General features: G+C 33.7%; 3 protein-coding genes across 3 annotated transcripts; all 3 read left to right on the top strand.

Moving 5' to 3' along the window:
- The first annotated feature begins 1,490 nt into the window (after positions 1-1,490).
- On the top strand, positions 1,491-4,868 carry LOC111366684 (calreticulin-3-like). The gene is made up of 8 exons (XM_022987390.1): positions 1,491-1,747; positions 2,430-2,803; positions 2,921-3,006; positions 3,202-3,258; positions 3,318-3,365; positions 3,503-3,553; positions 3,642-3,699; positions 4,165-4,868. The coding sequence occupies exons 1-8, from the start codon at positions 1,491-1,493 to the stop codon at positions 4,464-4,466; spliced, it is 1,233 nt and encodes a 410-aa protein (XP_022843158.1). The 3' UTR covers positions 4,467-4,868.
- A 6,901-nt stretch (positions 4,869-11,769) lies between these two features.
- Positions 11,770-22,250, top strand: LOC111367346 (hydroxyacylglutathione hydrolase 1, mitochondrial-like). The gene is made up of 8 exons (XM_022988161.1): positions 11,770-11,916; positions 13,098-13,283; positions 13,927-14,130; positions 16,441-16,564; positions 19,336-19,436; positions 20,857-20,931; positions 21,033-21,131; positions 21,769-22,250. Exons 1-8 carry the CDS (start codon positions 11,863-11,865, stop codon positions 21,913-21,915), a joined length of 990 nt encoding a protein of 329 aa, XP_022843929.1. The 5' UTR covers positions 11,770-11,862; the 3' UTR covers positions 21,916-22,250.
- Positions 22,251-24,434: 2,184 nt separating this feature from the next.
- On the top strand, positions 24,435-25,718 carry LOC111366683 (probable transcription factor PosF21). The gene is made up of 3 exons (XM_022987389.1): positions 24,435-24,503; positions 24,809-24,893; positions 25,387-25,718. Exons 1-3 carry the CDS (start codon positions 24,435-24,437, stop codon positions 25,716-25,718), a joined length of 486 nt encoding a protein of 161 aa, XP_022843157.1.
- Positions 25,719-26,061: the final 343 nt, after the last annotated feature.

The following is a 26,061-nucleotide window of genomic DNA, read 5'->3' as shown; positions in this document are numbered from 1 at the left end:
ATTAATAGATGTATCTCAATTGGTCAAGAGTTGACCCAATTGAAAACATCTATTGGAGTTTGGGTCATGTGAGTCCAATTAGGTTCTTCTCTTGGCTCCAATAAAAGGTGTGTGATTTAATTGACCTACTACAATAAAGTCTAAAAAAATTTGTGCAATTTTCAAATTCTAATAAGTCATTATAAATATGCACATTATTGGCATATTTTGGGTGTGATTTTAAGGTTAGCCACTTTTCACATTCCCAAAAAGGAATAACACCTAGTGGAGAACAAGGGAGAAGATTTAAGAGAGGAAGCAATTAGCTAGACCATTAATAACTCCTTCAAAAAGGTTATCTCCTCCCCTTTCTATATATGTGAGAATTTAATAATCCAATAATCTCAAGGTCAATTAAATTTTTATTTACATGATTTTAATTTTCAAAGGAAAATTAATTTCCTATTGTGATTTAAAGTTCATTAACCAACAATTGTTGTTCAATTTGAGTATTGAATCAAAAGGTGACCCATGCGCTGAGACTGTAACCCACACCCTTCAGTTTTAATCCAATCAGTATTCATCTAAATTTTTTTCAATTGCCATCTTCCCTTAGACCAACAAGAAATGGAAAGTGAAAGAACAGTGGTATTAAGTTGTGGAGAGATATATTCATTCAACCATTTTGTCCATGTATATTCTTGCTTTTAAAACTGCAGGGTCCAAAATGAAAATAGTTGACATTAATTGGCAGATTCTTCTGAATCTCACTCTACTGTGTACTGAATATTATAAGTAGACTGTAAAAGAATGCAGAAACAAACAAATTTTTGAAAGCTGGAATTCCAGAAGTATATAGGATATGTCCAGGCAGAGATGTGAATTGTTTTGAATATGTGCTAACAGTAATAATAGACAGGATAAATGGAAAAATGAGCCTTAGAAGACAGATTTCGGGAGTTTTTCTATAAGTAGGATATACATGGGTGATGGATCTTGAATAGACTGCATGTGTTTTTTAAAACTAAGATAAAAAATGAAAGGGTGAGGAGGAAACAACACAATTTGGATTTGCGGTTACATAATATAACTGTTTGTTCTAACAAAAAGGTCAAAAAAATTAGATGGAGGAATGACCAAGTTGAACTATGATTAGGCATACATGATTGGCCATAGTTAAGCTGCCATTATGATTCTACAAGAAAGGAGATCTTTTTGCACGTCTTCATCTACAAATTTTTTAAGTTTGGTACACGTGGTTCTCTTGTTTAATAATTGGAGATGCCTATTTTTAATTCCATGGGGGAAGAGTTGCCTCCATTGCTAGAACTTTTGTGCTAGAGTTGGCAACTGGGACAGAGAAGTCTATTGACCTCGTAGACAAGAAAAAGGTTAATAAGATCGTCGAGGACAAGAAATTTGATTAGGTTTAAGATCGGATGGTACTGGAGAGGTATCTTATATTTTCTAAATTTTTGGAGAGGCAAACCACATAAGGAGACAATATCTATATGAATCCAGTTAATGCCTTCCTTCCCAATATTTCTGACTGCTGTACTCAACAAAACTGTGCAGGTATCCAGACTTATAAAGATGCCAAGCATTATGCCATATCTGCAAAAATACCAGAGTTAAACAATAAAAACAGAACCCTAGTGGTACAATATTCGATAAAGTTTGAGCAAGATATTGAATGTGGTAATGATTATATTAAACTTCTCTCTGGCTATGTCAACCAGAAGAAATTTGGTGGTGACACTCCATACAGGTCTGTCTGTCAATTCTTGATTTCATAACCTTTGGGGATCTGTGGTCTTTTGCAACTTAGCTTATTGCTTATGTTTGCATTTCATGTCTTGTTAGTTCGGTTAGGTATTATGTCATCGCTTTTTTTTACTTGTATTTCTGCACGTTCTCATGCCCTACGATTGCTTGGTTTCATTAAAACAAGGCTTCAATAGATATCAGCTGAAAGTTTTTTATGACATAAGTCTTCAACATAATGTTTGTTTTGCTTCAAACGGGGATATTTAGTGCACAAATGATTACACAACGAACATGAAATAAAAAAGTAGATATGTTTCATTATGCTATAATTTGGCCACTTAAGCTTGTTAGGTTTAGGTAAAATAAAATGCAACAAGTACTTATGAATGAACAAGTACAGAACTTTTTATAAGATACCTTGAAAGAAATTACATCTTAGCTCATTCAAACAACCTTTTAGCCCACAAAACTTATTTATCTATACTACGAAGTACATGATAAAGGCTTCCACAAACGTGAAGAAAGAGTGAAATAATTCTAAGAAAAAAATACGAGTTCAAGCACCATATGCATGTTTTTCTTGGTGCTCTGATCTTTTGTATTATTGTCAGTTCATCCCACTGCATCTCATTACCATTTGTGACTATTTGGTAATTCTTCTCATAGTTGCTACTTTTCTGCAGTTTGATGTTCGGACCAGATATATGTGGCACTCAGACTAAGAAGCTCCATGTAATAGTTTCTTACCAGGGCCAAAATTATCCCATTAAAAAGGATCTAGACTGTGAAACTGACAAGCTGACTCATTTTTACACATTCATTTTAAGGCCTGATGCAACCTTTAGTGTCGTGGTTGATAATCGCGAAAGAGTGTCTGGAAGTATGTACTCAGACTGGGATATCCTCTCTCCTCATAAAGTTAAAGGTGTCTATGCAAAAAAGTTACCGCAGAATCTTACCTTGATTCTAGTCAGTTTGATGCATTCTTTTATTATTGTCTTAATGTTTGGTGTGTGGTCTTATGGTGGAAGAATGCTACTCCATTCATCCATTATTGGCTGAAGCATAAACTTCCACTTAGCCTTAGGCGAGAGTTGTAACTATTTGAACATTATATTTTTATTGTCAAATAGTGGCCGTAAGTTTTGTCAGTTTCATTTTTGTACTCTTTAAGTAATGGCATTTTCACGTATAATATATCTATTACTGAAAAAGATCATTGGCTGTAGACATTCACAAAAGGACAAGAAATCATACAATGTGGGTGGCGGGATTAAATGACATGGCAAATTTGTATGCTTTTTTGTCCTAATGCTTCGACTAGCAACATTTTACTATAGAGCAACAGGTCGTTGTATAATTTATGGGTATTACGTGGGATGCATATATCCCTTTATTTTTAATAAATTATACCTATCTTCATCACAAGAATGTCTATCGATATGTCTTCTGCAGCTGTCAGACTGGGATGATAGAGAATATATAGAAGACCCCAATGATGTCAAACCAGTGGTACCATTGCATATCTTTCAATTAAGGACTGAAATCATGATTTATTCGGGTGCTTGCAGGGATATGATTCTGTACCAGCTGAGATCCCTGATCCCAAGGCTAAAAAGGTTTGCTGTTTGTATTACTTTTTTCATTATCAGAACTCTTTATTTCTGTTATTTTTTTAGGATCTAAATGGATTAGTTCTATATTCACGTTATTTACTATTTGATTTTTTATGAATATGGTGAGTTTTTCAGTGTGAAAACCCAAAAAAGTACCAAATCCAGCGTATAAAGGCTCCTGGAAGCGCAAGGTGCGAACAAATCATTAATTATGTAGTTTGAGCTGTATGCATAATTCCAAATTAATTGCAATCACTAACCTTAGAAGAAGTGCAACAGAAAATCAAGAATCCTAACTACAAGGGGAATTGGAAGATTCCTTGGATTGATAATCCGGGTAAGTTTCCTTTCAATGAATCCAAGTAGTATTAATGTCATGTTATGTTACAGACAGTTTAGCTCTCAGCCAAATTGAATCTGTTCCTTCTGCCAATGTGGAGATAAATTATTATACAAGAGCAATGAACTAAACAGATATTATTTTATGTAAACACTAGCCTTTTTTCCTTTCTCCCAATGTTCATTGAAACTAGGAACATCGAATTGCATCACTCTATTTACTGCTGCTTTATTTATCATATATAAAGGGGCTTTGAGACGTTATTATACTTTCCAGCCAAATTGGAATGCTATTTTATGGGAAAAAAGGGTCCTGGCACGTATGTAATAGAACAGTTACTTTGTGCTGTTTACTGCTGGATTCAATTCTCCAGGTAAAGATTCATTCACACACTCATCTTCTTCGAATTTGGGAAGGGGGAGATGCTGGTAACCTCATTGCTTTTCTTCTTCCCTTCTGCAGAGTTTGAAGATGATCCCGACCTCTATGTATTGAAACCAATAAAATATGTAGGCTTCGAAGTTTGGCAGGTAAGAACCAAGCTATTATTTTATTTTGTGGAATTTTCATTTATGCCTTGTTTTCACATATTCCTGTTTGAAATTTATACTGCTATATCCGCCAAGTTATTCAATGGTCTTGAATTTGAGAAGTGGTCTGAATATTGCAAGACAATTAGGCCTCCTGGGATGTCTTTTGGTGAATTTCAAACATTGTATTCGATACCTTTAAGATCTCTTATGTGGCTTGCAAATATATGGTAGTAGTGCTACGTTGAGTGAAATTGTTCTTTTCTTTGGTCTCTCTTTAGAAGTGGAATTTTGGTTCTGATCTCGTAAGGTTATACTAGTTTTAAAAAATTACTGTTTGCTGTCGATTTTGAATATCAAGAAATGGACGCTTACGAAACTGCATTCCACTCTTATTGTACAAATGATACTTTCTGGTTCACTGGCTTGTGAAAACAGCATATACTCAGTATTGACAGTCTTCAGTCTTGAATGATACTTGGTTTTTTCTGCATTGTGTATGTTTTTCTCTATAATTACTTTTACAGGTAAAAGCTGGTTCAGAGTTCGACGATATTTTGATATGTTAAGTGGTTTCATCCTGTAAAATTCTGAAAAAGAGCCTTTTGAAGAGGCAGAGAAGATAAGAAGAGCTACGGAAGAAGAGGTGAGTCACAACTATACAAATGCTGATACATTTTAACACTCACACACAGTCTAATCTCACTATGTATTCTATTTTTGCTGTCTATAGAATGATATGCAGAGTGCTAAAAGAGATGGAGAGGAGGATGAAAGCGGGAAGAGAGACCGAGATCGTGGGTATAACGAGAGAAGGCACCATAGAATGGTATTGTCCCTTTATTTCTTATCCACTTTTGTACCTGTTTGATAGTTGCTATGTTACTTGTAATTTTGCTAATTTCTGTGGACCTCGTGTTGTGATTGTTATCGTCTAAAACTGGTTAAATGAATAACGTTTATTTACTTCCTCTTTGTTTCAAGAAGATGTCAATCAACCAGTGCATTATGCATAAACCTGACGTCACTTCTTGAACCTGACAATTGCGATCACCATATTTAAGCAAATGGTGTCCTACATGTAACCTATCACTCTGTTGCAATGATATCGCCTCAATAGAGGTTATCTGGTTCTAAAACTCGGAAGAAATCAAACCTTGCCATTATAATTGTGTCTATATCATAAGAGATTGTATGGGTTAGAAATCTCTACGGCCAGTTCACTGTCAATGCTGTTTTCCAACCGTCACTGAATTTAATTTTTTTAATTAATAGTCGCCTTTACTTTCAAAGTGGTTTCCCATCGGTCAGTCCATCTCTTACTGTTTGAAAATTATGGATTGTGATGATGTGGCAAACAAAATTATTAATATGCATCGCTCTGGATGGAAAACAACGTTAAAACTAATTTGGATTGATATGAAAATCACTTCCCTCTCCATAGTTGCACCGAAAACCAAACAATCTGATCATCCTTGTCCGTCCCCCTCGTCTGTCAATTTTAGGAAGTGCACAGCCCAGAAAAGAACCATATGGCTCTTACGGTTTCAAGAAGAGATGGAGGCGAACGAGGCCATTGGGATTTCCTGATGATGTCAGTCAGAGAGGATAGTTAGATTGTGGATCAACTTTGAAAGTACAACTTAGATCGTCAAGAGCTTTAAAGACTTTTTGTTGAATTAAAATAGTTTTCATTTTTTGCTTCCAGATGGAATAATCTCCCTTACTATTGAATTGTGCCAATTCAACTCGAGAGGCCATGGTAGCAAAATAATGTTTTTGAAAAAAGGTTTTACTTAGCTAATTTACCCACACACAAATGCAAGCTCAAACCAATTTATGTATAAATTACTTTCTAAGATGAGATAAACGATGATATCACAACAAGTAACACATAATCGATATCACAAGAGTCGAATAATAATATGGCAGCAAATAACATAATATTTCAATTGTAAATTCGAGAGGGTGTTAAAGCGCGCAAACTGAGCGAACCAATTTGTTGGTTCATATTTTAAGGAGAGATGGGAGTCTATATCGATCTAGGGCCTCCAGTAACTGCCCTAAGTCATCCAACAATTGCTGCAATACAAGGAAACACCACCGAGCCGCCAACGAAAAAGTTTCTCCGTTTCCACCTTTCTGCCCGAGACTGTATCTGCTTCCACAGTACACCAAATTGAAATCCAACACCACCAGAAGGTCAGAAATTCATCAAGGAACAATCTGTCTTTTTTCACCTCCGGCTGAATCTCCTCCACACGCTCGCACGCGCCGTACGTGTCCTCTGCTCGTGGTCTTACGTGTCGCCTTCACAGCCAGCACGTGTGTCACACGCACTGAACTAGAGTATTCTGCTTGATGTCTGAAGTCTGGTGGTGGTCTCCATTTATCCACCAGGTGCATCGTTTTTCCAAAAAATGGGTTTAAAATTTCTGTTGAAGATGTTTTCAACAAAACCGAACCCCTTCAACTTCCAATCCGTTTTTCAGGTTGTTTTAACACTTTTCACCACTAGTCTAAGCTCTGATACCATTTGTAGAGTTTAAAGTGTAGTATACAAAAGATTATTAAACTACAATACAGAATAATAAACTCTCAAAGTGTAAAATCGAACCAAAACCACCCAAAGCTTCTTCAACACCACCAATGAAGTGTTCTTGATGTTGAGCTCAGATTTGTGCTACACCGGATCATGCACCGTCGTCCACGGAAATGACAATGGATATATCGAGAAAAGATCCGTCAGAAGCCAACAAGAATTTCACCGGAGTTATGGAAAGCTCTCAATTGGTTACCTCTTTATGCTCTTTCTTAAATGTTATGTCAAATCCAAAATTGAGAGAAATGAAGATGTCTTGTAATTATAGAGTCAGTCCATTTGAATTCAAAACTCAAATATTAGACTATGGTCAACTAGAAATTGACAGCACTAGTATAGATAATTGACCACAAGATTAAATCCAATGGAATTAAATCCAACTATTGGATTTAATCTATGGTCCATATTACTCTATAACTAGCATAATCTACTTCACATTCTCTAGACCAATCAACTTGCACCAATAATAGGATGTGATCCACCTTACAACTACCATGTAAGAACTCCCCCTCCCCCTTCCTGCATGTGTGAACATATAATGTTTAGTTCTACGATTTGTGTAATCCATTAATCTCAACTTGAATGGTGAGGTTTGATCTTGGGGCGTTATTTGAGCTCTACTTGTGATACACCCATCTTATAATTTGATTATATAACCCCTTTAGATAATTTTCATGAACCTTTTGCCTTTTAAAATGCGTGCTATATGCATTTTCCATCTTCTAATGCTTGCTGCCTACAGGATGAGGAGCTTTGAGTTGTGCTTCTTGTAATCGAGGTGCAGTGAATGACAGGTGCTGAATTTGAAATTATGTGTCCTTTCTATTTCCTCCTATTGTATTCTATGATTGTTGTAACTTCTAAAGTATAAACTTGGAAAATAATAAGCATTTTCCCTTTAACATTTTTGGGTAAAAGTTCTTTTTATCTATGAAGGTTGATATTGGACCTAAACTATTTACTAAAAGGAGTTAATAGGCTTTTGAGTTTGAATAAAGATACTTAAGTACTTTTAAAAGCATATATTTATTAAGGTTGATTATAGGATAGAATAGTTCAGATGCGATTTGTTTACGCGTATTTAAGTATATATAGCTATTTTGATTATTGGATAGAATAGTCATAATTATCTTTAAACATTGAATAAGTGTTTACGAGTGATTTTAAGTCTTGGATCATCGCATTATATATGAATAATAAGCGTGTAGTAATTGTGAATTTTAGAAAATGTGTGGATAAAAAGTATATTTGATAAACTTAAATTATAATTTAAGATTTGCCAAACATGCGTCATGATTTCTGTCACCCAAAAACACATGATTAGGCCAAACAAAACATGATTTGGGCTAATGTATATTTATTATGCTTTATTATTATTATTATTATTATTATTTTTTTTTTTTTTGGGTTGTGTGAAGCTTGAAAAGCAAACTAGTTATGAACATGATTACTATTAAATTTTCACATTCAAGATACAACTTGAGAAAATTTACTTAATGAGTTATGCTACACATTCATTATGATTTACATCTTGGTGTACATAATAGACAAGTGACATTTCATTGATGGGTGGAAAAACAAATTTTTTTTTTTCATTAGCCAATGATGAAATGAGACTTAACCATTATTTTACACCAAAGTGTAAATTTTGATGTATGTGTAGAAGAAGAAAAATGTGCGGACAACAAAAAGGAAAATTTTTAGAGAATGTATAGAATATTTTATTATGTGAATATATGATTAAAAATAATATTTTAATAAATAATAAAATAAATTAATGGGAATAAAATAGGCCCTTGGTGTCATTTCGATAAGCTTTAAGCTCATATGAATCATCTAATATTTTAAATTAGGGCCCGTTTGATAGGGGTTTTGAGAATTATTTTTTGATCGTTAAAAGAAAAGTGGGGTCCACATGTGAGAGAAGAAGTCAAAAATTACGGCTTGAATAGTAAAATAACGGTAAAAAAATCAATTTTTTGAGGCAAAAAATCCCTATCAAACGAGATTTAAATAAGTTGGTGGGTGGACGCCGAAAAATGTTTGTGTACTGATGAGAGTTGGAGTGAAAGCGAAATAAATGCAATAGAGATTGTTGACCTAAGCTGTGGTTGGTGTCACAGTTGTCAAAAAGTAATGATGAATGTATATTTTGTCAAATATGTTTGGCCAAACTTTTATTAGATCATAAATTATGACAATAGTTAATAAGTGAATTTTTGAGGTGTAGATAAAAATACAGTTTTATAAAAAAATTCAAGCCTTTGTTTGGCCCCATTATAATGAGAATTTGGAAAAAAAAATTATAATAGAGTCCAAACATGAACTTTCTTAAAGAACGGGTGGTTGATAAAAAAAAAAAGGGAAAAAATAAATTATAATTTTAATGGGCCAAACATGAATTTAATGAGCACGATGCCACACACATTATAGTGTTTATAAGAGTGTCCATAATATATAAGTGGCATAACATCATTGGAGAGTTGAAAAACAGTTTTTTCAACTCTTCGATGATGAAATTTTACATGTACATTATGGACACTCTTATAAATATTATAATATACATGTAGAATTATTCCACTCTTTCTGTATGCGCTTGGCACAAATTCCTTCAGGCATAGCTCATTTACAAGATTAATAGGTTTGAGAATGTAGGAGTGACGATGATGGATTCAAAGAGAGCCAAAAATAGGTTGGGATTCTATAGAAATCCTTTAATAAAGAAGAAAATAAGAGACGTACGATTAAATTGTTCCATCCAACGAATAATATACTAAAAAGAGCTTAAAACTAAAATTCGCAATCGAGGCCTATCCTTCAACCAACATTAGAATTTGGATTTACAGTTATGTTGAAAATGAGATTTAAATGATGTACTTATACTATGCTATAACAACTTAAACCATTGATAAAATGATATAACATAATGTAAGAGCAAACAAAGTCCAACTTATGCGTCTCTTGTTACGTAAGATTTAATGCACTTGTCACACTATAATAGATGTGTGTTAGACAAATCTTTTTTTGTCTATATTCTTAGATCAATCAATCTAATATTAATTAATACGTAATTGATCGAACACTACTTGTAGACAATTCTTTTGCTCAAAAACAAAATATTTCAGATGTTCCTGAATATTGTTACTCTCAGTGGATCATTTTATATCTATATGCTCTAATCTATTCGTGGATTTCTCGAATTGAAAAATCAAGAATATGAAACTTAAAACGAAATACGTGTGTTCCTTTCTAATTTTGAACAAAAAAAATTCTCAAATCTAATTGTTTTGTTAAAAAAGAAAAAAAAAAAAGTTCTGAAAAGGGGAGGAATAAGGAAGAAAGTGGAATAATTGGGTGTAAAGCACCATGTTAAGATGAAATGGGTCCCAAATCTCATGGCTATTATAATACCACGTGGACTTCCTCTAGATTCTCACCGCGCATTCAATATTTATAAATAAAAAATTTATTTTGTCATAATGAGTCATTATACTCCAATCGCTATCACATTTAGCCGATGTTTGATGGGCCTTGTTTGCCCCCTGTATACAGGGGCCCTGTACAAAGGGCCTTTTCCATTGTATCATGTTCATTTTTAATCATACGTTCTCAAAATAAAATATTTTCCACATAAAACTAAAATATTTTTCTATTTTTTAAATATACATTCTCCAAAATATTATTATTCAAAAAGTCATTCAACCAACAGAAAAAGGGTGTCAATTAGTGACTATTGTTTTTCAAATTCATAGAAATTGGTCAGTTAATAATATGTCTAAACTGATATTTCACATAATTGTTATATGGTACCAAAAAATTAAAATTATAAATTAGGATTAAAACTTCCGACGTGAAGTAGTGATAAGATGGTAAATCACACAGGGATTCCATGAAAGATTTGTTGCGGTATGACTATCAATTAAATAGTTTTCTTTTATTTTGAAGGTGATAAGTGATTGAGTGTTAAAGTCTAAAATTAAATTTAAATTTCAATAATCCAAATTGAAAGTTACATTTAGGGATCCAAAATTTCAGGTAGGATTTCAAATTGGTCATTAAATTGATTTTGTGACACAATTAATCCTTGTTCTTCGATCATATTTCAAAAACCATTTTTTCCTAAGACTCATCCTCAACTCAAAATAAAATATTTTGCATACAAATTCAAAAAAATTCTCTATTTTTTAATACATTATTCAAAAAATCACTATTTCAAAAGTCATATTTTTCAAAAAAAAAAAACTAATTTTAATGGACATCAAACACGGGCTTAGTGTGCATGCTTTAAATTTTTTTTTTAAAACTAATTTTCAACCACATTATCCAAAAAAACATTTTTTACACGGGACACATAATTTTTTCTTATTTCATAATCTTACGTTCTTCCAAAAACTTATCTTCACAAAATTTTCAAAAAATCTACACCAAACCGATCTTCAATTTGGCTTGACTTTTGCTTTTTCTAAAACAATTACCTTAATTTTTGTTCAAAAACTAATTTCTAAATAGACTTTTTATTTCGAAATTGCTTTTACCAATTTCTTTAAAAACTCTTTTAGTTAAAAGAAAATAATTTCATAAAATTAGTTAAATGAATCCAAAAGCAGCTTAAATGTAAAAAATAAAAAAAAGTTTATTTTGACTTTTCAAAAGTTATGCCAACTAAACGTTCGTTCGTCGTTAACTTATGTCACATAATTAGTAGCTTTATTAACATTAATCACATATATGATGTTTTTACTATTTATGATTCATGATAGCATATAGAGTTAGACAAAGGAAGTAATTTGAGATACCTTGAATCAATCTGATGTTCTCTTTATAATCACATTTTACGGTCGAGATTTAAAGAAGTAATCAATTATTTTGTTCATTTCACTAAAAGAAGATTAATTAATTACCAGAAAGTAAATTTGAGAAACGAAAAAGTGTAGAATCCGCGTACACGCGCCTGCACACACAAGACTCTCTCTCTAGAGTCCAAAAACAAAGAAAGTTGAATGCTCTTCAAATCCTGACATCCTGTAAATGATTTTGAGTAGAGCCGCACCCTCTGTCATGGTCTCCTTCCCTCGTTCTAGGGTTGGTTACTTCCCTCTCTTTCGTTTTTAATATATAATTTATCAATGAACTTTTCTTGTTTATGTGCATCTTTGTTTTGTATGTATAATTTGGAAATTGATGAATATGATTAGTGTCTTTCATTGACTTCTTCTGCATATTGATTTTGTTTGTTGGAAATTTCATATTAATTAGCTCTATCTCTCTCTGTTGAGGCGTTAGTTTTGAGGTTCCCCTTTTTTAAATAAATCTTTACCTGGTCATTTTGTCGTCTAATTTACGGTCAAGTGACTTTCTGATGGATTTTGTTTGTTACTGCCAATTTATTGGTTGTAGCGACATGGATTATGATTTTACGTTTGATTAATTAAACTTTCATTCAAGCAATATTTTATTTGGGTTTCGTTTTTACTTAATATTGATGAATATGATGAGGGTCTTCTATTTAACTTGTTCTGCATATTAATTTTGTTAGTTGAGAAATTCGTGTTAATTAGTTCTCTCTCATTCAGTTTTTTCTATGTCATTCTTAAATTTGTGTCAATTCAAGTTATTTCTAATTTTTTGGTTCTAGAAAAAAGGTTTCTGATTTTGCATATGATTAGCCTTTCATCTGATGTAACCTATTATATATGAGGGAGTCAGAAAAAAATTGTAATACGTGGGGTTCTTCTTTAGTTATGATTATATTCTGCTCGTTGTCACGCCCTTTTACCACAAAATACGTTTGGTATCATTAAATAAGAAACTGATTCTGAATTTTGAGTTTTGAGTTCTGATTTTAAAATTCGTCTGCACCCTCGTAATTTCATTCTTTTATAGTTTGATGATGCCTATGCTCTGTGCGTCTTTTTTGTACAGAATGAAAGATTAGTGGTTTAAACTATTTGTTTTTATGTACCTGAAAATTAGGTTAAATGCCATCTTTTACTTTTTTTATTATGAATTCTAAATAAAATTATTTGCCAACTTTATTACTCGTTACCTAAGTGCCTCTTTTGCATTGTACATGTGCTGATAGCACATTATTCTAGTTTTGAAACCCATATTCATAAATTATTTAAGATTGTGGTTGTGAATTCAACATAATTGCACTAGTTACATTGTGATGTGGTATAAAGGAGTCTTCTTTTCCTCTCCCTCAATAATTAGTTTGATGCTCTTAATTAATGTCGTAATGTTTTATTGCATTGTTGTTGCAGAAAGGGTCGGGGCTGTGCATATGGCCAGGGATGAGACAGCTTTGTCTAAGAAAGACTCTTGTGTATGGATTTGTGAGGCTCTTATCAATGCCATTCAAGACCTTGCAGGGAGTTAGCCAAACAATTGGAGGAGTTTCTAATTTTTGCAGCATCACCAATATGTCATCCACTTTGCAAATTGAGCTGGTGAGCAGATGTTTTGATGACAGAATAATTACAGAACTGTAACAATAAGAGTTGGAAGGGGATTTAAAAAATAAATATTGTATCCAAGTTTAATTAAAACTTTCCATATCACTATTTTCTTATTTATATGTTCAGCCACTGCTGGAGAGTTCAGTTACATTTCATGGCAGTATATTATACATAAGTGAAGTTCCACGGCTGAGATACTACTAGGTTATCTAGTTCTGAGTTCAGAATCACTGGAGTTGAATTTCACTTATATCTGATATAGCTTCCTTAATAATGTTGATTGCCAATTTGGAACTGCATAATATTATTTGTTTACACTCAGAAATTGTTCTCGTCTTCAATTCTGTATTCCTTTCTAGCATCATTTTTTTTTTATATCTTGAAATGTATACATAAAGAATTAAATGTGGAAAGTTCTGTCATCATGGACAAATACCATGCATTACAAGTTTCAACTAAGATAATGAGCTCATCTATTATGTGGGGGTTGAACCCATGTCTCTTCTTTGTAACTGGTACTATATATACGGTTTAATAATATGACCTGTTGTCAATTGCATTATGTAATGCATGAAGCCACTTATGTAGCTTGAATGAATTATCCTCATTCAATTTTCTTCTTTCTTTATTGCAGGTGCCCTGTCTTAAAGATAACTATGCTTATCTGTTACATGACATGGATACTGGGACAGTTGGAGTGGTTGACCCTTCTGAAGCAGTACCTGTTATAGATGCATTGAATAGGAAAAATTGGAATTTGACTTACATCCTGAACACTCATCACCATTTTGATCATACTGGTGGAAACATGGAGTTAAAAGAAAGGTACGGCGCAAAGGTATGAAAATTTAACCTTCTGTTACATCTGACTCTTGTATGAGCTGAAATATATGTGCATCTATGTGGCGTGGATGCATGTTAAGGATTTTGAAAACTATGTTTTTGCACTCTGTATTTTTATTACTATTCCACGGAAATTTTACATAGGGGGGGTGTCTGGAAATGATTGTCTAAACCCACAATTGATTTTTCTGTCAAATCATCATGAAATCCGTGAATGGGGTGCATTTAATACTCAGACATATTCTCATATTTGCCCTCATATTGGTGTGACCATCACGTGAGGACGGCATGTCGTCGGCCATGGACAAATTCTTTCTCCCAAATTCGTCGTGATTGGGGTGAAAGGGAAAGTGGATTCTGTTGTTGGGGACGGCGGGTGAGAGAGATGGAAAATTGATGTGGGTAGGTGGGTTGTTGGTTGTATCTAATGGAAGGGCAAATTTGAGAAAGTGGTGCAATATGGTGTCTTGGCAATGTCAGAAAAGTGTGCAGGATTTGAAATTAATAAATGACTAGAAAATGTCTAACGGTCAAATTGCAATTAGAAACTGCTTAAAAGCACGGCCAGGCACCCATAAAAGCAGTTCAATCCTATTAGATTTCCTATTATGATGCGTTCCATCAACTAATCTGGTTGGGTCAGAATGTTTTAACAATTGCCCCCTCAATTAAACTGCCAGCCTTAAGTTGGTTGTTCTTCTTAGTTATGTTTTTGTACTTTGTATTTTTATTACGATTCAAGGGAAATCTTTGAAAAAATTAGTTCACTCATATTAGATTGCTGATTATGAGCTGCGTTCCGTCGACTAATCTGGTTGTGTTAGAATGTCTAACAATTTCCCCCACAATCAAACTGTCAGCCTTAAGTTGGTTGCTCTTCATAGTTCTGTGCTGATTGGAGCTTTACAGGGTTATGTGTCCATCTTCATGCGAGAACATAGTATTTTGTATGTTCCATCATGAGAAAGGTATTTCTCATCTTTCATCCATGCCTCCATGGCAATGGCGATATGGCTTGAGAGAGAGAGAGGACCTTAGATGTGAACTTGGATTATATGACAGGGTTCTTTTCAATTGACAACTTCGTTGTCTGTCCCAATGGACCCAATACTTGGGACATTGAATTAGATGGCCTGTGTCAAGTATTTAAATGTAAATGTGCTAGATTTAACTAGCAGTTGTGGTTGCTAATTTCCATATATGATGTTTTATGGGTTCAAAAGGTTAACTCCTTCGGAATTTTAAGCTACTGTAACATTTCTTACGTGCTCTGATATTAATCGACTGTGTTTGATATTGACTAGGAACGACCTGGAAAAGACATTGGATTTGGACTTTGAAATCATTTTGTTAAACTAACTAAATAAGAAGACTGATAGTCGTGTATTAGAAACAACATTCGCCCCCAGCTTGGCAAGAAAGAGATAAAGGTGAGCCTCTTACATGATAGCTACAGCCAGGGAATATATACTCTGTGGATGGTTGAAGGGAGTTATAGATATTCTCAACTGGTTAACTAGAACGTGGCCAATCTGCCACTTATTTTTCTTTAGGGTCATTAGTTGCATAGAACGAAATAGATTGACAAATCAGTAGTAAGGGCTGCATTGCAGAAAGTATCTGAATGTTCTGAGACAATATGGACTATGAGACCTGAATTGAACACTTAAAGTCTGTATAATTGTAGTCTATTTTAGGACGTCTAAAACTTGTTCATACTGCCACTGGAGTATCATTTGTCTGTGTGGTGTGGTGCTGTTAAGATGCTTCAGCCTTCAAGAGTTTGGATTTCTTATATACATTTTGAAGCTGGGAGTTGTTGGTGGCTAAGAAATGGAACAGCTTATTCTTGAACAGGACCCCTTGGGGTTATAAGTCAGTTGGGTTCTGATCCAGTGATTGTATAGGCTTGACTAAGCAAAGATATAGTGTGATACCAGTCCCTTTGTTAAATGACTCCTTAGACCTCTTTTGGCACGATGCTCAGCAGGTTCATTTTTGGGGTCTGTACTATGCTTTCCTTCCTGTAGTATGTACCATTAGTTCCCAGTCGTTGGCATCTTTGATATGGGGATGCTTTTATCTCAACTATTATCCTGGATTTGTTAGCTAGTAGTTAGTCACTGCCGTAAAAAGTGTAGAGCTGCTTTTGCTTTAGAACAGAAATCAAGATTCATCAATTGTATTCGATATTGAAGATAAGAGCGTGTATTTATACATCAAGTAGTTTTAAACCTTTCTTCTGTAATTTCTCTTTATAAAATCATTTTATGAAGGTTTCAACCTTCTGTGTATGTCCTTGTAGGTGATTGGATCAGGAGTAGACAAGGACAGAATACCTGGCATAGATATCGCTTTGAATGATGGGGACAAATGGATGTTTGCAAGCCATGAGGTGCTTGTGATGGCAACTCCTGGTCATACACGAGGTTGTGTTCAATTATTTGTTTTCAATGCATAATGCTTTTCATGTGCTTGATGATTTCTTTTTTTTTTTTTTTTACTCTGGATAGGACTATTTGAGGGAGTAAGTTGTTTATGTTAAACTCTGCATAATATTCCTTTATTGTTGGAGTCTAGGTATGTCTAAAATAATGTTTGCAACTTAAGTCTAGTATTATCATTTTTTAGACATTTTTCTTTTCATTTCTTTTTCTAAAAGAAGGACCAATGACCAAAAGAAATCAAAATCTAGAAGCAAAAGATTCAATTTTGTGAGGGTTGGAGAGCTCTAGGATCTTCTCATCAGATATCTACATGCTATTTATAAACTTTTAAGTCTCTTTCACAAGATAGTGTGCACACTCATTACTCCTCTCCATCGACATTCACATGTTTGCTTGGCTATGTTACTGCCTACAGTCTTCAGATCTTCATCTAGATGCCCAGCAGGATAAGAGTGGGTGTCAGCTTCCATTATTAGTTCAGTCTCTGAATCAATTTCTATCTTAAGAATTCTAATTTCTCAGTCCGTCTGCATTGCATATTACTGGTCTAGATCCACATCTCTGTCTGTTCAACTGATTCAGTATTTTCCCATAGCAGTTGCCATCATTGCTGAACTTGTTCCACATGGACCCTTTCTAGTTGACAAGGCTTTTTGTCTTGCACTGGGGACCTTCTCTTTGTCCTGAAGTAAAACATGTAGTCTTGAAATCCAACATCTTTATCTTTTAGATGCCTGATCGTCTGATTTCTTGCAAGGGAATAGGATCGTGAACAAGTAATAAAGTAGTAAATAGAGTGTCGAATGCACGAAAAATATGTACTTAATCTAGTGTCAGTTAATTTCAATCTTAGTTGAATAGGCAAATTGGTTTGAGCATTTATACTAAATGATCATATTATATTAATTAAGCTAATTATGAAGGTTTTTGTCAAATATGTGAGATGAATTGCTAAGATGTCAAATCCCGAATCCTCTTTGTTATTCCATTTTTAGTGTAATAATTAAAGTGACAATTTGAAATCATTCATATTGGTCAATGTTTCTAATTTAATTGAAATTCTCCCTCGATAGCGATCAAATTTATTCCCCTTATGTGAACCTTGTATTTATCGATGAAAGATGCAAACATGATAAATGCATTAATAAGTGTTGGAACATCTGTTGAAATCATAGAGGTATATCTCTATCTTTTATCAAACCTTACAATGTTTATTATATTGTGGTTAAACTCTATTGTCTCTCGATAACAATAAAATTCACTAACAATTCAATTGGTGATTAATCAATTGAAAAGAACGATAAAAACTATAATAAACATTCACAAATCAAACTAAATTAAAGTGAAAATAATTAAATGAAAACTAAAAATATCATAGCAATAGTTTATCTCATCCTAGCAACATATTGAAATTACAAGAAATCATATTTAAGTGGAAGACATAATCCAGATTTTTGATAAATTGAGAAGAAGAAGATAAATCTTGAAATCTTGAATCTCTTCAATAGTTTCTTGATGAATAGTTACTTGCGCCTTCTCTTCTTTGCTCAGAAATCAAGTTTGAATCTTCACTTGATTGAATTCTTGCAGGTTCCCTTCAATTCTCACAAAACTATGAATTTTCCTTTCCTTTGGTGTATGAATTGATGGAATATTGGAGTATATTATGTATATGAGAGGTTTTTTATTGACTGCCAATGTTTTGTATTTATAAAGGTGAAATTAGGTCAAAAATCGTGCAAGAATGTAGAATTTAGAATGAAAAAAGGGAATTGGCCATGATCCCAATTCTGCCCAGGCAAATTTGGGCACTCGCCAAGTTTTCATGGTCTGAATCAACTATTGAAATGTTGCACTTTAGTCCCTGTACTTTGGATTTCATCTTTTCACCAAGTTTTCGCTTATTTCTTTTAATTTCTCGTTCAATCATTGAGTTTTACCTATATAACATAAAATGCAAGAATTTGGGATATAATTTGTCAAAAAAATTACCAAATATCGCTATCTTAGGCTCTACACTTATTGATGCCTTTCCATCATTCACTTCTTTTAAAATTGTCAACTTCAAATTTTCCATAATGATTGTTGGCTATTTATTCAAGTTATTCTTGACTTCTAGTTTTATGGTTGCATAGAGATTTGTATTATTTCCCTTTCCTTTCTGAAGTTTTAGAACAATCCTGAAGTGGGAATAGGATTTCAAGAGTTGGCATTTCATTCCAATTCTGGCTCACTGCACAAGGGTGTAATTCAAGATTTGCAAATATATGGTTCTCTTGGCAAGAATGACCTGTCATCTGTCTAGGAGGCTGAGGACTGCATCTGCATATGCTTTACTAAAGAAACAAACTTTGATAATTGAAAATTATTAGAGGCTGGATGACAACTTAAAGATGACAATACTCAGCCAAGGACACAGACCAAAGTGCACAAGAAGCCAGTGGAGTGAGAGGGAGGCTGAAAAATATGAATAAATCATTTTGGAGATTCCCATTAGAACTTGACATGAATAAGATGTCTCTTCATTGCTATACATTATAAAATAAATATGGATATTAATATGGGATTTCATATGGAATAATTTAGACACTTGATTTGTATAACACATGTATTTATTCTCAAAAATCAAACTGGTGCTTACATTTTTTTTTTACTGAAATGATTATACGAAAAAGCATTTATTGTGTGATATTTTCTTCGGTTTGATTCCATAGTAATGACCTAATCATGAACATGGTCCACCTTGCAAGCAGGCCATATTAGTTTCCACTTCCCTGGATCAAAATCAATTTTTACGGGAGACACTTTGTTCAACTTATCATGTGGCAAGCTTTTTGAAGGAACTCCACAGCAGGTAAGTTATGATATCGATTATAATAATGATTTTATTCTCTTTTGTGCAGTGAAAATTTTCATTTACATCGTCAAACATGTGTTGTAGCTTTATTATTTACATTGATTTCCATTAACAGTAGCACTATTAACTTGTTTCATATTAGTCCAATAGTCCCTAGTGCTCCAAGTTTTTGTTTTTAATTTTAAGCGAGTTTCCAGAGTTATTGGTTGAACATAGAATTGTAGGGGATTCAATTTATTAAAATGCAAAAAAAAATTTCTGATGGCCGAGCCCTGGTCTAAGCTTTGTGGGTGAGTTAAGTGAGACCTTCTGTTTGGTTTTTCAAAAGCTATGGAAGCATGCTTTGACTTTTCTTTGTAAACAAATTATAAGAGGGGATATGTCATAATTTTGCATTTTTTTGAAATGCAATCATAAATGACTATGGGGAAGATGTTAGAAGTCCAGCAAGTAAAAGATACAGCTTCAGAAGAGGAAAAAGTATTGGTCTGTTTCTATCGTTTTTGTTTTTCCCCTTTTTATGACCTTCGAAAGTGTTAAGGCTTGAGGTTTCATTTTAAAAGGTCAACATTGTTAAGAGAAGTAGCTCAAACCTTTATAAATTGATATATATTTTCAACTTTATTCGATGTGGAATTATATCCTTTAACATGTCCCCGCAAGATAGTGGCCTTTTGAGCAGACCAATTTTGAAATCTGTTTGCTCATTTTTTTGAGTCTTTATCGGATCAAATCACTCGTTAGTGTTTAATGGGCTCTGATACCAAGTCAAGACTTAGAGTTCCATCTTAAAAGATCAACCTTGTTAAGAGTAGTCCAAATCTTTATAAATTGATCTATATTTTCATCTTTATTCGATGTGGGATTATATCTTTTAACAAAAAGTTTGTAGAATAATCATGTCTTTCGTGAAAGGTCAGCTATTGCACCTATCTTAATAGAATAAATCCTTCATTTTGATGTTTCAAGTTTTTAATTCCATAACATGCTGTTTCCAAGAGTAATGAAATTTTTTTCACCTTAAATGTTTGTGGACTATCATGCAAAACCATAAATAATGAAATAGAATTTGGAGCACATATTAGTTTTTATTTACTGTAGGCACAAGGCAGTGTATATAATCAGTCCATATCTCTGGAGTCTCAGGAGTTTCTGTTATGCTGTGTTACTGTGAAAAAAAAACACACGGAATTTGCATGTATGATGGGTGTAATTTTACTTGCTTGCTTGAAGTAAAAGTCTTATTATCGTCCACTACACATGATTTATGATTATGAACAGCTTTAAGTTATAATAAATGACGTGCTTAAATTTCTAGATATATTTAAGACTTGCGATTGGACATGAAATTAAAGTTTTGTTAGTCTTCAAAAACATTTTGAAGTGTGATGATGATTACACATTGTGTTTGTATCAGATGCTTTCTTCCCTGAGGAAGATCACATCGTTGCCAGATGATACGAATATATACTGCGGTCATGAATATACATTGGTAAATTCACGATTAGCATATAACGTTCTCTTTTCATATTTTCCAACATTCTTAAACCGAAACCTTCTTAATGGCCCTAAATTATTGGCATGTTTTGACAGAGTAATTCAAAATTCGCCCTATCAGTAGAACCTGGGAATGAAGAATTGCAGTCTTATGCTGCCCAGGTAGCCCATCTCAGCAGCAAGGGCTTGCCTACGGTACCATCTGACTTTCTTAACTTTTATGGAATTGATTATGGGACATGTAATGCTGCATATGTGACAGGATATATTTTAGATGTTATTCCCATTTATTTGCAAGTTGATCGTCATATTATATGTACGTGGTGGTCACATACTAACTGGTAGTTTGGCCTCAAATTAGAACTTGCATTCCTAGTTAAAATAACTTCAGGCGGTTTGGCAAGCCTTTGAAAAGTCAAAAGCTACTTTTGAGTCTAAGAACATGCTTTTGGACCCGTTTGGATAAGTTTTTGGAGGTTCTTTGTCGGGCTAGAAAAGCTTTCAGAGGAAGCTGATTCAAGATAGCTGTCTTTGGAAGCTTTTCTACAAGAAACAGAGGTGCTGCCAAATGGGCCTTACATAACTAGAGCAGCTAACTAGATGGCAGTAGTGGTTGTTTTGGGGTTACTAAAGGAGATAGCAAGGAAATCTCCACGCATAAAATGTGTGAGAGACTTTCTTTTTGTTGAGAGAATATGTGGAGATTTTTCATTTTTCAAGTTATCCTTCTTTATTTGAACTTTCTCATAATATCATCCTTTTTGTTTTGCCATCTTGTTATGCCCTTTTAAGTTTTCTTCTTAATAATGTAACTGTCATTGATGTTTTGTAGATCCCTACTTCACTAAGAAAGGAGAAGTCATGTAATCCATTCCTTCGAACTTCGAGCAAAGTAATCCGGAAGTCATTGAACATTCCCGACTCAGCAGACGACTCTGAAGCCTTGGGCATCATCCGCAAAGCCAAGGACAACTTTTAGGTTCAGCTCTGAAATATGGATTGCTTGTACGACTGTCGTGGCTCGTTGTAGAAGTACTGTGTGCTGTCCATCGAGCAAAGATGACTTTCAGCGTACATACATTATGCAATAGGCCTTGTGTATAGGTAATAAAATTGTCAGATCCTTGGACACTCCGAATTTCGTCCTTTACATTTGGGGCTAAATTAAATTTGTAGAGAATTGCTATGAAATAATTGTTTTTGGGTTCTCTTTGATGATTGATTTAATCCAGTGTAGAAATGACAAGTGCATTCTGTATAGCTTCATTGTACTGTCCTTTCTGTTTAAATTGGGAATAGAGTTGCATTATTTTTTGCGGGGATTAAAATTAGATTTTTTTAGTAAATTGTGATAGAAATTTTTGAAATGTGTGGTTGAAAAGTTGTGTGATCCATGAAAAATCTGGTTAATAATGATGATTTGACTTTAATTTAAATTAAAATCAGATTTTAATAAAAACCGTAATGTGTTTTATTTAATGAATATGCCTATGGTCGGTCAATAATCCCTCGTCTCTCTCAGATTTCACGTGCACGCAAAAATTTATAATTGAATTTCAAAAATCAATGCTCCTTTCGCTCTACAACTTGTTTCCAACTTAAATGACATATGATCGTCGCTCTTGGGCGTGTTCACGTGCTCGTGTTCACGAGAAGGATATTTTTAGGGTCAGTAACGCGTCACAATGTGAAGGTAAATTCCATTTGCAGTCACTGAACTTTAAATGAAGTTTTAATTAAATCAATAAATATTAATTTGGCTCAATTTATTCACTGGAATTCAATTTAATTTTTAATATAACAAATTTGTCACTTATTATTTCCAAATCGATAAAAATTGTTCAATGCAAGTTTGACAAGATACATAGTTACTTGTAAGCTAGTTGAATTTTATTTATTTTTACACATTTTGTAGAGTGAATTGTCCAAATGGTCATCAAACTTTGCAAAAGGTTTCCAAGGGATCACCGAACTTTAAAAATCACCTAAATGGTCACTTAACTTTGCAAAAGATTTTCACGAGATCACTGAACTTTAAAAATAATCTAAATGGTCATTGAACTTTACAAAAAGTTTCCACGAGGTCGCTGAATTCAGTGACCTTATGAAAATCTTTTGCAAAGTTCAGTGACCTCGTGAAAACTTTTTTCAAAGTTTAGTGATCATTTAGGCGATTTTTAAAGTTTAGTGACATTGTAAAAACCTTTTGCAAAGTTCAGTGACTACTTAAAATTTTTTTACAAAGTTCAGTGACCATTTGGACAATTCACTCCATTTTGTAGGATACACGATTTTTACTCACTTTAATTTGATACAAGTTTTGATAAATGTACATTAATTGATCCTTCATGTAATCCCTACATTGTATACTAGGATCATAGCAATGTCATTGGAATAAAAAGGTTTAATGCTGTGTGTGTGTGAATCAAACAATTTTTATCAATTTGAGAGATGACACGTGACACATAATAAAATTTAAAACTAAATTAAAGTTCTACCCGGGGTGTCAATAGTTTTAGTTGACGAGAAAATATGTATCAAGTTACAAGGCAAGTTCAATGTTTTGTTAATCATTATTTGGGGAAAATAGAATTTTGAATAGTGATTTTTACAAGATTGTGTGATTATAAAGTAAGAAAAATTTTGAATTTATATGTATAATATTTTAATGTATGAATGTGTAGTTGGAAATAACTATGTAGAAAAAAGAGTTTGAAAATAATGGTTGTCAAATAGGGGCTATATTTGATGGTATGTAGTGCAAGTCATTGAAAGACAAAATGTAAACTACTAATTTTTGAGAGGTTTATCGAAAATTGTCAATGACTGCTGGCTTTTTTTTCAAAAACGAAAAAAAAGAAAAAGAAAGCATAGTATGTTATGAAGAATTAATTTATTGCCCGAATTCTACATTTGGGATTCATTGCACGATGTCATTCCCTGCAAATTGATAGGGCCTATCTTGAACGTGCTTATTTTTGCTCATCAGTTGCGGAGGTTTATGCACAAATTCATATAATGATAACTTTCCAATGTTGTAGGGACGATGAATGCTTGAATGAATGGTTGTTAGTTTAGCTCTTGAACATGCTTGCCCTTTTGTTTCTTTTTTACCTGCTGCATTGGATTATTCTAGTTTGAATGGCGAGCATGAAAATTAAGAATAATGTTATGTAGTATTACTGGTGCTCTTAGCATTGGTAACACCATTCTTTGTCTTATAGTCTGTTCAAGAAAGTTGTGACGAGATATTCACACCTCAGTCCTTCAGATTTTGTTATCTTTTTATTTATTTTGTAACTCCATTTTTGGTACAGACCGATAGATCGATAATGTGAAGATAAATACATACAACAAATACAGTGTGTGTATTTCCTCCCCCAGGGTAATGTATAGTCACTTGGTGTCCTGCAGTAAAAAAACATAATAATATGCCGTGGATATAAGAGGAAAGATGTAGTTTATAGGGTGAAGATTTTTGGGAAATAATTTCTTATAATGAATCAGAATGTTACAGACTTAGGTCGGAAACAGAGAACTACTCTAGGCTACTTTACAACTAAACAAGTAAATAATCCCACATATTTTACATAGCAGACAAGCAGGAAAACTGACTCTTTGGAAAATTGTGATTCTGTTAATTCCAGCAATAAAGCTGATTCTGTCAACTCCTTCAATCATACTGATTTTGTCAATAAATCAACTATATCCTGAGTTTCTACATAGGTCATAGTGCCTGGTCTTAAGGACATGTTTTTTCTACTTCTCCTTGCTTTTCTCCCCTCTTTCAATTGACTATGAATTTTTCACCTATATTGATATATGCTAGAAAGATATTATGTATTGACCTATTCTTTACTTCTCCCAAACAGAGAGATACAGATGACCTTACTGCTGAAAACAATGAACTCAAATTGCTGTTGCAAGCATTGGAGCAACAGCTGCACTTGCAAGAACGTAAAAATTTATCATTATCTAACTTTGCGGGAAAGTTTTGGTCCCATCCTTTCTTACTGTTGTCTTTAATACGTTTTGGCCTCTCAAGAACAGACTTGAAATGACAATAAGACTAGGTTGTTTCAATTCACTGGTTGACTTTATAGAACTCATTTGAACTATTTAAATTGTTACTGAAAGTAGATAGCCTGTGTTTGTTGATGATGCAAGCTGCAGATTTCTAACTTGCCTGCGAGGCAAAAACAATGTGATTCTGAATATCTTGTGGTCAGATACGAACATGCAGACGTAGGCCAACTTACTTAAAGTCGATTTTAGATAATATACTGGTGTATCATCCTTCTCATGGTGCTATTGAAGTCATTCAATAGTTGAAAGACTTATAGTTTGTCACTGCAATGGAATTCAGTTTGATGGTTTATTCTTTCCCCCTGAACTCAAGGAAGTGCTAAATGATATTTTTCTACTCTTCTTTTCTTCTTAAAAAATGTAGAAATGAATGAAGCTATGAAGGAAGAGATCAAGCATCTGAAAGTGTTAACGGGTCAAGCAATTCAAAATGGTGGACCTATGATGAATTTTCCTGCATCTTATGGAGCTAACCAGCAGCATTATCCGAACAACCATGCTATGAATACAATGTTGACTGCTCAACAATTTCGACAGCTCCAAATAAATTATCAGTTTCAGGAGCATCAACTGCGCCAGTTTCAGCAGCAACGATCCGCATTGCTGCAACAAGCTTTGGACTTGAAACCCAGTAGCTCTGTGCCGGCTCCCATTGAAAAAGAGAATGCTACTTCAGACGCACCATCAAAGGATTAGAATCTGGAACCGGCATGTGCACTGGCTGTTGGTTGGTTAGTGTGGTTTATGCTTTTGGTTAGTGCATAGATGTACCATGCTATGTACATCTAACATAACATGGCTCTGTAAGCCGTCCATTGAACTTTAGTTCATCAAACCATGAAGACTATTTGTTAAGATAATGTATAGAATCTGTGATGCGGACATCCATTTATTATTTATTTTCTATTTGGACTATTAGCTATATTTTATTGGAACTATTGTTTATGTTTTCGTTATTGGGCTTGTTTAGTGGGTTTGGCCCAAACCCTTCTCTTTAGGGTTTGTGTTCTGCTATTTATTTCTGTTTTGTTTCTCATTT

Source organism: Olea europaea, chromosome 18 (genome assembly GCF_002742605.1).
Source record: "Olea europaea var. sylvestris chromosome 18, O_europaea_v1, whole genome shotgun sequence".
Lineage (NCBI taxonomy): Eukaryota > Viridiplantae > Streptophyta > Magnoliopsida > Lamiales > Oleaceae > Olea > Olea europaea.
Note: the sequence above shows the minus strand (reverse complement) of the source record. Positions and strands in the feature narration are given on the sequence as shown.